This window comes from Anabrus simplex, chromosome 5, assembly GCF_040414725.1.
Source record: "Anabrus simplex isolate iqAnaSimp1 chromosome 5, ASM4041472v1, whole genome shotgun sequence".
Classification (NCBI taxonomy): domain Eukaryota; kingdom Metazoa; phylum Arthropoda; class Insecta; order Orthoptera; family Tettigoniidae; genus Anabrus; species Anabrus simplex.
The window spans coordinates 306,682,816-306,696,117 of record NC_090269.1 but is presented as its reverse complement, the minus strand read 5'-3'; the positions used below and the strand labels follow the sequence as shown (position 1 = coordinate 306,696,117).

Sequence of the window (13,302 nt, the reverse complement as noted above, 5' to 3'; positions counted from 1 at the left end):
TGCAAATCTTACTTGTAATTTCTTTTAGAGGAGAGATGTGTTCATTGCGATGTCTAGGAACCCACCATCCCGCCCTCAGAAGCACATTTACTTTTATAACCTAATGAAGAGCAGCACCCGCCATGTCTAAAGTAGCTACTCGCATTCTTATTGGTGAACGTGAACGGAATGTGACGTCATGGCCATCAATGCTGATAAATACATTGCGTGACCAACCCCGGCTGAATAAAAGCACAAACACCATGTAAAGGAAACAATGTGGGACAATGTGAAATACACAAGAGCAGTAATAAAAGCACAAACACCATGTAAAGGAAACAATGTGGGACAATGTGAAATACACAAGAGCAGTAATAAAAGCACAAACACCATGTAAAGGAAACAATGTGGGACAATGTGAAATACACAAGAGCAGTAATAAAAGCACAAACACCATGTAAAGGAAACAATGTGGGACAATGTGAAATACACAAGAGCAGTAATAAAAGCACAAACACCATGTAAAGGAAACAATGTGGGATAATGTGAAATACACAAGAGCAGTAATAAAAGCACAAACACCATGTAAAGGAAACAATGTGGGACAATGTGAAATACACAAGAGCAGTAATAAAAGCACGAACACCATGTAAAGGAAACAATGTGGGACAATGTGAAATACACAAGAGCAGTAATAAAACCACAAACACCATGTAAAGGAAACAATGTGGGATAATGTGAAATACACAAGAGCAGTAATTAAATACTTACGTTAATGTCGAGGCGGATACAGGGCTGCAACAGCTTTGAAGAATTCGTACACTCTCGCGTGTAGGGGGAAGGTGCTCTTGAACAGGGATTCGGCAAGATAGCCCACGAAATACTCTTTCTTCCTGCCGAACACTGGAACAGAATAGCTGCCGTGCTTGAAATGACGCCACCGATTTTCTATATTCTGCGTGTGCACGGCAGGGCGATTGTTGGGCATCGCCCTCCTGTTCCTCCTATGGACGTGACGACTCTTTATCGTGTCCACAAACTCAACGGAAAGATTGACTCGGAGATGCACGAATCCCTCGTGCTCCAGACAATCATACGCCTTCCAGCAATCAGATATGATAATGCTTCCAGGCAGTATCCAGTCCTTTATCACTTCGAGCAAAGTGACTTTGTCCCTTCTCTCCACAGGTACAACAAAACAGTTTTTGTGGTTTTCCCTCTCCACGCCTCCAAAACACCACTGTCCGTCCACACGTCTGCCCCTATTATATTTCCTTTTACCAAACTTACTTTCGTCTATTTTTTTTATTCGCCACCACCCAGTCTACACACACCTCTCGACAAAAGCTGGACCAATCAACTATTGTTTTGCTAGAAAAACCCAACTCAAGCTTTACAATTGGGCCCAGCGGTTTGGGTTGAATGCACCACAGGACGATGAAATATCCTATTTTGAATAGCTTCAGACTAGAACCTTCAAAGAAAGTGTTTTTTCGTGCACTCACGAACCATCCGCACCTCACACCCCCTTCCAATCGACGACGACACGTAAAAATTATTCGAGTGCCGTTCACACTCACAGTCAATTTAACTTCACGTCCACACTTATCGCACACTCGGTGATTCGAAAGTAAGCCGTGTCTTTCATACAATTGCACTAAATCCTTCACTTTACCCTCATAATCACGCACAAAACCTCTTAAATTAACTATACATCCACCGCAAGCAGCCATTTTCCAACACAGACTGCGCGCCTCCCCAGACCACTTGGACCAATCGTCTTTCCACACGAAACTAGATGCCTAGAGCCGCTTCGCGGCTTCTAACCGTCTTATCCTAACCGTCCGCACGGCAAGAACAAGTCCAGACCAATCGTGTAAGAATAATCACCACCACCAGCTATCGAAACTAGATGCCTAAGGCCGCTTCGCGGCTTCTAACAGTCCAGGCCAATGGTCTTGTTCAGATCCTATCCTAAACGTCCGCACGGCAGGAATCTTGCCCAGATTCTATCCTAACTGTCCGCACGGCAAGAACAAGTCTAGACCAATCGTGTAAGAATAATCACCACCACCAGCTATTGAAACTGGATGGCTAAGGCCGCTTCGCGGCTTCTAACCGTCCAGACCAATGGTCTTGCGCACAGCAAAAACAAGTCCAGACCAATTGTGTAACAATAATCACCACCACGTTCTCGTTCCTAAGTCCAGATTAGTTCCTAAGTACAGAGGTTGGCAGAACTGACCACCGAATTTGCGATTGTGTAAACAAACGACAGTCACTCCGCGCGCGGCTAAATATAGCGAGTGCTGGGCTGCGAGAAGTAAAGCATTGATGTGGAAGGATGTGGGAACACATCAAAAACTGCCAATATTAGTCAGTTCTTGTCCTAATTAACATGGATATGATTTTGGGCTGGGGTCTATCTAGAATTAACGTGGACAGTTTTACGTCAATTATTTTACGTCATCTGTGTATCTATTAAATAGGGCCGGAAATAAGCAAACCATGTTTCTATACTTCTCTGTGGCTCTGGAGCTTAGTAAAATTTTCTTTAAAGCCTTCTCTGGCAACAGTGTTCAATGGTTGGAAATCTTTGGCACGCATGAAAACACATGAGATAGTTACGGGTTACTTTGTATTGCCGGGCAATGTTTGACGAGAAGCGCTAGCAAACGTGTTGTTTTAAAGGAGTTGCACCGGATGCATATCGTCGCTGCCGGGACAAAACCTCCTATGTGAAATATTTTAGCTTAGAACTTTGGCCGGTAAGGTTCTCTCATTTAAGGCGCAATGTTGTGTGAATATTTTCAAGGCATTCTCGCTCTTCATAATGTATGTGCTGCGGATCAGTATATCTCCAAAAATATTATCACATAGGAGGTTTCGTCCTGGCAACGGCGATATGTTAACAGCGTATGGTACGTTTCACAGGAAACATACCCTCTCCACTGACTGTCTGCAGTGACAAGCAGGGACTTCTTCCACACATCAGAACTGAGCTCATCCCTCTTGATTAGTTTATATTCACTGCTTTGAATTCCATCCATAACGCTGCCCGTCGATTCACGTGGCATGGTGAACATTAGCTCAAATATAATGGTTAACTCAACCATTTCACCATCCTATTATACCTCCCAATTCCCGGTTTTTGCTCTTTGTAAACAAGGGCGCATTCATCTCTAGATGAACCACACTGCTTGCTACGTCAGCAAGGTCATCCCTTCCTAGTCAGCAAACTTTGCTTCGAATATGCTCCGTCGAACGAATTGGAGCAAACTCGGTCAGTTTAGATTACACCCTCCACTCATGCGTGATGGTGGTTGCATATGCCGTAAGGCTCATCTTGCTCCGTCTCGGTTACCCATCCCAAGTTCGAACAATGCACGCCTCTATTCGCCAGGATGTGGAGCAAGGTTGCTATTGAATAAGTACAATGCTTGGAGTGTTTGTGGGAATTAACACAACTTATTATTCACAGCATTTACACAATTAAACAAGATACGATTATTAAGCACAACATTTTTCACGGGCGCAGTCCAGCATTACAAGTTTATTCCTTAGAATACATTTAGAATCATACAATTGACTTACCTTCTTGAATCTAGTGCTCTTGATGTTAGTCTTTAAACAAATGTATAAACATGTCCTAACAGTTTCTTAATAATCAGTCTCGAAGTTGACTACCTACGATGTCAAATAATGCTCTTCCAAGTACGCTTAGTCCCTTGCTTTGTAACGTGAGTCACAACATTAAAAACGTTAGTTATGTTTTCGGACATTAGTATGTTGGACGTGAATTTAGTTTCCTCGCGCTGGCCGGTTGGGAGGTGCTGCATCCTGCTGCCTTCGGATGGAGGGATGTATCGCCACGTGTTCTAAAGTGTCTGACGATCAATGAGGCAGGGTTTTCAGGTTTGATTAATGCACGTGGCACACATTTTCCTTATGTTATAATACATCTGGCATTAGAGATTCTGAAGGCGATCGAGATCAGATACCGCGAACAAAGAATTGTCTACAATCTATATAAATATCAGTCTGCAGTGATAAGAATCGAGGGCTTTGAAAAAGAAGCAGCAATCCAGAAAGGAGTGAGACCAAGCAGCAGTTCTTCTCCCTCCTTTACTGTGTTTATATAGAAAGGCAGTAAAGGAAAGCAAACTGGAATTTGGGAAGGGAATCACAATCCAAGGAGAGGAAATCAAAACCCTGAGATTTGCCGATGATATTTTTATTTTATCTGAGTCTGCAGATGATCTCTAGAAATATCTGAATGTCATGTACGGAGTATTGCTTAAGGAGTACAAGATGAAAATAATAAGTCCAAAACAAAAGTAATGGAGTACAGTCGAATGAAGTCAAGTGATGCAGGAAATATTAGATTAGGAAGTAGATGAATATTGTTCCTTGGGTAGTAAGATAACTAACGATGGCAGAAGTAAGGAGGACACAAAATGCAGACTAGCACAAGCAAGAATAGTTATGTGCTCACTTCAAACATTGATATAGGAATTAGAAAAATGTTTTTGAAAACGTTCGTCTGCAGTGTGGCATTGTATGGAAGCGAGACATGGACGATAACTAGTTCAGAAAAGAAGAGAATAGAAGCTTTTGAAATGTGGTGTTACAGAATAAACTGAAGGTGTGATGGATAGATCGAATCACGAATGAAGGGATACTGAACTGAATTGGTGATAGGAGATCGATTTGGCTAAATTTGACGAAAAGAAGAGATAGAATGATAGGACACGTCTTAAGACACCCAGAACTTGCTCAGTTGGTTTTTGAGGGAAGTATAGGGGCTAAGAACGGTAGAGGTAGACCAAGGTATAAATATGACAAGCAGATTAGAAAAGATGTAGGATGGAGCATTTACGCAGAAATGAATAGGTTAGCACAGGATAGGGTGGCATAGAGGGCTGCATCAAACCAGTCTGTGGACTGATGACTCAAACAATAACATTTCTTCGTTAACGATCGGCACGCTTTAGAAGCCTATCTAGCCGGCTGTGTTTACGTTCCTTGTCCACGGAGTGCTAGGATTTCCCCAACTCGAGGCACAGCGCTATCAGCTCTTAACTTTCAACTATATAGCAACTGAGAGTAAGCAATGAGACTGGACAGAACTGCATGCAGCTGTGCAACACTGGAAACCTGACAAGCGAGCCGGCTTCAGGACCGGTGCGCTTTTGCAGTACTTCAAGTGGATCGTCAATGGCAAAGCAAGGATACCATCTGCTATTGTTCACAACAGAGGCAACTGCAGACAGACATAAATCTGGTTTCTGTCTGCTTAGCGTTTGTGTCACCATTCTTTAACGAGAAAATTGGTAGAACTATACAGCATCATGGTGACAGCTATCCGACGTGAGATATGCCAGGTAAGGTTATTACCAATACGCGTACAAAGTTGGAAATCTGTACCTGGTAAATGATCGACGATAGGGCATATGTTAATAGGAATTTTGTGTTTGTTTTGGGGTGTATTATACACCTTCCGATTTTTTCCCCGTGTTTTGGAACATTCTATATAAAGGAATATTTTAATGAATGTTTAGGGTTTCAACATGTAATATTTTGAACTGAAGAAAACTCCATAATGAATGTGTTTCTCGCTTACAGATACGGTTCCGCCAAGGTGATGGCTGTAGCTGTGGATCCGATGAGAATAAATGAGTCACAGACTGCTCTCACCGCATCCGACCATCCTGTGGTGTCACACCCTACGTCGTAAGTTTTCTCTAAACTTCTTAATGTAGGAAAGTAACTGACAAATTAATAATCTACAGCCTTGAAAAGGAGTTGCATCCTCACTTTTTTATACTCATCACTGCAATGCGTCATAACTCATAATGAAACTTCCACCCCTCTTCCAGGAAGCGAATAGGAAATACCAAGCATGTATCTAACATTCACTGTGAAACTTTTAGTACAATAAGTGGTACTACTGGAGGAACTCTCACAACAGAGTGTTTAAGAAGTAACTGTCAGGCATTTAGGCTCATACTCGGATTTTTGAATTATTATATCCATCTGCTGTGTTTGAATAGAGCATAATTTCATAAAATTATTTTCCAAAACCTATAATTCCCTCTTTCCTATCCCTGAAATAATTCTTCTCTGCCAAACGGCTACTGTTTTTCGAAACTAAAATTGTCTTTCATCTCAGAAACCAGTTTATCCCATCCTTCAATTATCTTTGTTCCTAACCAACGACTCTCTTTCTTCTAACCTAGAGATCTATTTACTCCATCCTTGAATTCTTCTGGTTCTATCCTCCGATTATCTTTGTTTGAACGTAGAAATGACATTGTTCCATCCGTTAATTCCATTCGTCTCCGTATTCAATTTGAAATGCCCCATCCTAACATTCATTTAGTTCCAGCCTGGAATTCAGTTGACTCTATTCCACAATTCTTACTGTTCTACTAAGAATTCACTGTTCATTCTTCTACAGTTCTTTGTTTTCCACCAAGAATGAATTTGATTCATACTTCACGTTTCCTTGTTCTATCAAGATATAACTTTATTCTTGTTCCGTCAATAATTATTTTGGTTTACCCAAAAATTTATTTTAGTTCACCTCGTAGTTAAATTACGTCTTTCTAGTATTCTTCTCGTTCCACCCAGAATTAATGTTACTCCACCTTTCAGTACAATATTTTCTACCAATAATTAATTGTACTCCGTTAATTCTGCTTGCTTCACCCAGAATTGGTATATCTCCATACTGTACTTCTACTTCTCTCTGTTCCATCACACATTCATTTTGCTTCTTCCTACAGTTCTCCATACTCCACCACGAATTCACTTTACTCCACCCTACAATTCTCTTTGTTCCATCAAGAAAGAATTTTATTCATCCCTTAAGTGTCTTCCTTCCACGAATAATTAATTTTACCCCATCTTATAGTTTTTCTTTGTTCCACCAAGAATTCACTTGTTTCATCCTACAATTCTCCTTGCTCCAGAAAAAAAATGCACGCCTTCTACCACCAAGAATTAATATTACTCCATTCAAAGTTTTTCTGATTCCTTCAAGAGTTCACTTTAATTCCATTTCCACCAAGCATTCATTTGGCCCATTCTAGAATTCTCTTTGTCTCATCAAAATACAATTTACTAAACCAAAATTACTTTTCTGCGTCTTGAAATTGTCCTTGTTCCACTAGAAACTAATATAGCTGTACCCAGAATTACACCAAGCTCAGCCATTGGTTACTTTGCCTCCATACTGTAGTTTTCTTTGTTCTATCCTGAAATACACCGCGAACATTGTCTTCCATACTAGAAACTTGGCAACCTGGTGTCTGCAAGTATAATAAGAGAGAACTTATCCCACCTTCCGGGTAGAAATTAAATACCTAACGGGTGAGATCATTCGAATTCTATACACCCACAGAACATAATATTATCTTTTGTTGTTTGACATTGGCACGATATTTGAAGGTGAACAGCCCGCGATACATAATCGGAACTCATGAGGAATTCAGGAGCATGTGTGGTTGGTGTTATGTAAGGCCTGCCGGGGAACTCCGAGTGCAAGTTCATTACTTGTACCTGCATTTTACTTTAAGCATACAAACCGATTCGCACCTTTCCTTACCAGACAGCTTCACCAGGGACGTACGCAGAGAGGGAGGGGATTGATGGACTAAATCACCCCTCGCGAAATTTTGAAGTTTAGAATTTGCGAGTCTTTGTGGCAACCATGTAAATGAAGATTTTTAGGTAGCCCCTTGTTTTGCTTTTAATTTGTACTACGTTTTCTCCAATAATGTATTGATGCTTCCATTTTTAAATATATAAGTTATTCTTCTAAAAGCTATCATCCTAAACCAACGGAGTTCATTTCTGCACTTAACATTTTGCGACAGTCAGCAACAATACTTAGAGTACTGAAAGTGTTTGCTGTCTTACTAGTAACCACCACCACTCCAGAACGTTCTTTTTCATCCCTGAAATATTTAAAAGGTTGTCTGAAGAATATGACTGCACAGGAAAGATTGAATGTGTTAGCTCTTTTGTTTATACACAAAGAAAAACATGTGACCGTAGAAAATTGAATCCACGAGCTGGCCTAAAAACCCAGGAGACGTCTGCTATTGTAATCATCAACATGAACACAAATGTGTTTTAATTAAATAATTGTGTTATCTTGAAAGTTTTAATTTAGTGTTTATAATTTCACAATATGCACCCAACATTATTTCATAGAAGTCGTCAAATTTTAATATTACATATCCCCCCTCGAAAATAATTCATGTGCATTCCCCTGAGCTTCACTGATATATTTATGAGGATCGTACTAAAGATCTTAGAACAGAACCGGTGCCCTTGGATAAGCCGGGAATCGAGCGTGGAAAGCAGACAATACTCACTAAATGGAGAGGGGATGGTATGGGTTTTAATACCCTCCCCCTTCCCCTCATTGAAAATTTGAAAATTCTCCCTCCTAACTTAAACATAAAAAGCTCCTGGTCTATTTTAACCAAATTATTGTTGTCGACACTTGAGGAGAATTTGGCCCAGTCTTACGACTGGATGCTCTTCCTGACGACAATCCTATGTGGATGTATTAAGTCTTGCTTGTATGTATGATAGTGGTTAGTGTGTGTATGACAAGAAGTGTATTAACACCAACACAAACAACCAGTCCCCAAATCAGGGGAAACAACTACACGCAGATAAAATCCTCAACCCATCCAGAAATCTAACCAGAGACTTTTCATCTAAGGAGCTGGACTGAAACATAAAATAATAATAATAATAATAATAATAATAATAATAATAATAATAATAATAATAATAATAATAATAATAATAATAATAATAATTTCATACATATATCTCCTTTATAGACTTTCATTGTTCAGTTTGCAAACCTCTGTGAATTTACTAAACTCCGCCACGATCCTCTATTTGCAACAAGCTCTTTGGCCTCGTTTAGTTCTGTACCTCTTACTTTTTAATAACTAGAAACTGAGTCCAGCAATCGTTGTCTCAGTCTCCCTCTACTTGCCTTTCTCTCCATGACCGAGTCCATTATTCTCTTAGGTTACCTCTCCTTCTCCACTCGCCGCACACGACCCCACCAGCAAATCCGGGTTATGTGTACAGATTCATCAATCGATTTCATTCCAAACATAGCCTTTATCTCCTCATTTCGAGTACCCTCCGCCATTGCTCCCACTTGTTTGTACCGGTGATCATTTAATGCAGGTAACTATCCTTATTTTGCTTCGTCTTCCTCAGAACTCAGTCTAAGACTAATATATTCATATAAGTACCAGGAGAAGACGTGAATCCTCTTTGATGAGGGTTGAACGTTACAGTATAATGGCGTAGCTTAGCATATAATACACGTTCTGAGACTTTTCTTAAGACACAACAAATTGTAATAGGTCAAAAGTTCGAAGCGTCATTTTCGTCTCCACCTTTGTGTATGAGAATGTTCTTACTTCTTTAAGAGAAGATACTTGATATTCTTGTGTAAAATGCTGATATATATACGTTGATATGATTAAGTACTGGAACTTGTTGTAAAGTGTTATATTCGAAACAATAACAGACTAAAGTAAAATGGAACAATACGTAAGAAATAGGGATGGCGGAAGTAAGGAGGGCATAAAATGAAGGCTAGCACAAACAAGGAAGGACTTTGTTAAGATACGAAAGTTACTCAATTCGAACATTGATATAGGAATTAGAAAGACGTGTTTGTAGACTTTCCTATAGAACGTGGCATTGTGTGGAAGAGAAACGGACGATAACTATCACAGAAATAAATGGAATAGAAGCTGTTGAAATGCGGTGTTACATAAGAATGCTGAAGGTGAGGTGGATAAATCGAATCACTAATGAAGATATACTGAATCGTATTGGTGAGAGGAGATCTACTTGGCTAAATAAGACGAGAATAAGATGTAGAATGATAGGACACATCTTAAGACACCCAAGTGTTGTTTAGTTAGTTTTAGATGGAAGTGTAGGCGGTAGGAACGGTAGGGTTAGACCAAGGTATGAATATGACAAGCAGATGTAGGATGTAGCAGTTACGTAGAAATGAAAAGATTGTCACAGGATAGGGTGGCATAGAGGGTTGAATCAAACCACTCTATGGACTAATGACTCAAAACATAAACAACAACAACAAGTAAGAAATATTCGTGGGGTATGTTCTCATCATTTGGAGTGAATTTTATATGTTAATTATTTCATCAAATATTATCGTATTGTGCCAATAAAATATTGTTGGCTGAAAATTATCCTCTTTCCTTCATCCGATATTCACATTTCTTAAAGCAGTCTGTATGGCCTTGCTTGTGAGACAGTTATGTATTCTGTACAGGTACCTGGAGACCCTGACTCACCTTCTCAGAGGGAACATTGGGTCCGGTATGATGGCCATGGGAGATGCGTTTAAGCACGCGGGACTCTTGGTGGGTCCTCTAGTGACCCTTTTCCTGGGGGTGGTCTGCGTTCACAGTCAACATATACTGGTAAGTGACCCCTGTTATTAACGCTAGAAACCCTGAGACGTTTCTGTTGGACTTGGAGATTTGTGAACTATTGTCCTCTACTTATTTGGCAGAAACCAACTTTATATTTTTAAAGCCTGCCATGAGTCTGTTGGACGCCAAGCTCTTACTTTTCATTTTTCAGTTGTTTCTAACATACAGTACTTGATGTGTTATTAAATGTTGCAATAATTAGTCATTCAATTTATTTATTTATTTATTTATTTATTTATTTATTTATTTATTTATTTATTTATTTATTTATTTATTTATTTATTTATTTATTCTCCTTCCTCCTGGCCTTTTCCCAATTATCTGGGGTCGACTTTTCTTTCTTTTTTTTTTTTTTTTTTTTGATTTAGCGCATTTTTACCACCGGATGGCTTTCATGATGCCAACCCTATGTAGAGGAATATATTCACTACTTTTGGGTCTGTGGTGGTTTGTAGTTTGATGTGTTGTGTGTAAAGAATATTTAGGCTATATACGATGAACATAAACACCTAGCCCCAAGCTAGAGGAATTAACTGGACAAAAAAATCTCCGATCCAGCCGCAGTCGAAGCCGGGGCCCTCTGAATCGTAGGCCACTACATCAACCATTCAGCTAGAGAGCGGGACTTATTTATTTATTTATTTATTTATTTATTTATTTATTTATTTATTTATTTATTTATTTATTTATTTATTTATTTATTTATTTATTTATTTATTTATTGTTTCCTCATTCAACAACCAAGGGCTATAAGCATCTCCAAGAGAGAAAGTCTTCTTTGAACCTACGTTTTATCAAGTGAATAAAACATGTGTCGGCTGAGCAGCCACAGGAATAATTAGTGTCTTCTTCTTTTACCGCTTTTTCACATATATATGGGGTCGCGGGTGCGAACTGCGTCGTACATATGGATTTGACCCTGTTTTAGAGCCGGTTGCCCTTCCTGACACCAACCCTATATGGAGGGATAGATAGATAGATAGATAGATATATAGATAAGAAATGGGTGAGCCCTGTTTTCGCAGAGCTCCACACGTAGGTCTATGAAGACCCTTTGTGCCCCTTGAACGGGTTTGCCTAGTCCAGCCCTAGTGCTCCTATAAAGGATACCAGTGTCCGGATTTTGGCATTCCTGATGTCCTCCAGACTCACAAAATGTGAGCCCAGGAATCGATGTCTAGTGCTTGCGAAAGCCTCGCACTGACATAACACATGCGCGGAGGTCTCTTCCTCCTTACCGCATCTTCTACACATCGGATCCTGGGTGATTTTCATGATGTGTAGGTGTCTCTGTAAGGTATTGTGGCCTGTTAACAGTCCAACTACCATTCTCATTCTGATCCTATTCAAATTCATTAGGACCTTTTTATAGCTTTGACTAGGCCCTTTGATAAGTTCACGTGCCTGTCTTGCTATGGTTAACCTCTTCCAAATATCTAGGTGAGACTGGTTTATCCATTGGGATATTGCCAGTCTCACACTTCGGAGTGACACTCCCAGGAAGGGCTCTGGTCCTATGAAGGAACCCATTGAGCCCTGTTTCGCTTGTTTGTCAGCTTCTTCATTTCCACTGACACCTGTGTGCCCAGGAACCCATAATAGGGTAACTGAGCTAAGCTCACACAGCTGATCTAACATCCTTTGGCATTCCCATACCAGTTTTGATGTTGTTTTAACTGCACATAGTGCTTTTAGCGCTGCCTGGCTATCACTACAAATAGTGATATGTCTTCTGTGTCCAGGCATATTCCATATATTTACAGCACAGGCTAGTATTGCATATACTTCAGCCTGGAAAACAGTAGCATATTTACCCATAGGAAGGGAGAGCCTTGTCTTAGGCCCCCAGACCCCGGCGCCTGTGCCCGTCTCCGTCCGCGAGCCATCTGTGTACCACGTACAGCCCCCAGCGTCCGCGGCCCACTCGTCCCTTGTGGGTATCACCACTATAAATTTATAATTCAAATTAAAGCTAGGCTTCATCAGATCCCCGATCATCATTGTCATAGGGCAAGTCTGGTGAAGCCTTGCAAGAATAGAGGCATGACCTCTATTCGGTATATAGAGGGATGTAATCACTATTGCGTATTTCTGTGGTAGTTGGTAGTGTGGTATGTTATCTGAATATGAAGAGGAGAGTGTTGGGGCGGACACCAACACTCAGTCCCCGAGCCAGAAGAATTAATCAGAAGCGATTAAAATCCCCGACCAGGCCGGGAATCGAACCCGGGACCCTTTGAACCGAAAGCCAGTACGCTGACCATTCAGCCAACGAGTCGGACAGGAATAATTAGTGTATAGGTAAAAATACAAAATACAATTAGGCCTATTTCTGAACAATGTGGATGTTAAATTTGAACTAAAATATTGCGTGCTAAATTTAAAAAGACCTATATTATATTTAATTAGAATTAAAATTTGAGTATATTTTGAAATGAGCAAAGGTACATAAAGTAGTGTACAGATCGTTTATCTCAAGTAATATCCGGCTCCATGGCTAATTGGTTAGCGTGCTGGCCTTTGATCACAGGGGTCCCAGGTTCGATTCCCGGCAGGGTCGGGAATTTAAACCATAATTGGTTAATCCCCTGGCATGGGGACTGGATGTATGTGCCGCCGTCACCATCATTTCATCCTCATCACGACGCACAGGTCGCCTACGGGTGTCAAATAAAAATACCTGCACCAGGCATCTCCGGAGGCCACACGCTATTATTATTATTATTATTATTATTATTATTATTATTATTATTATTATTATTATTATTATCTCAGGTAATGACTTTACTGGTTTTACGTCCCACTA

General features: G+C 40.2%; 1 protein-coding gene across 4 annotated transcripts in view; it reads left to right on the top strand.

Moving 5' to 3' along the window:
• The window catches only part of LOC136874023 (proton-coupled amino acid transporter-like protein pathetic), a 435,495-nt gene that overhangs the window by 368,332 nt on the left and 53,861 nt on the right, over window positions 1-13,302 (top strand). For all 4 annotated transcript variants that reach the window (XM_067147500.2, XM_067147502.2, XM_067147505.2 and 1 more), the window contains 2 exons: window positions 5,605-5,712; window positions 10,334-10,484. In XM_067147500.2, the coding sequence (XP_067003601.2) occupies window positions 5,605-5,712; window positions 10,334-10,484 (259 nt within the window). The remainder of the gene's footprint in view (window positions 1-5,604; window positions 5,713-10,333; window positions 10,485-13,302) is intronic.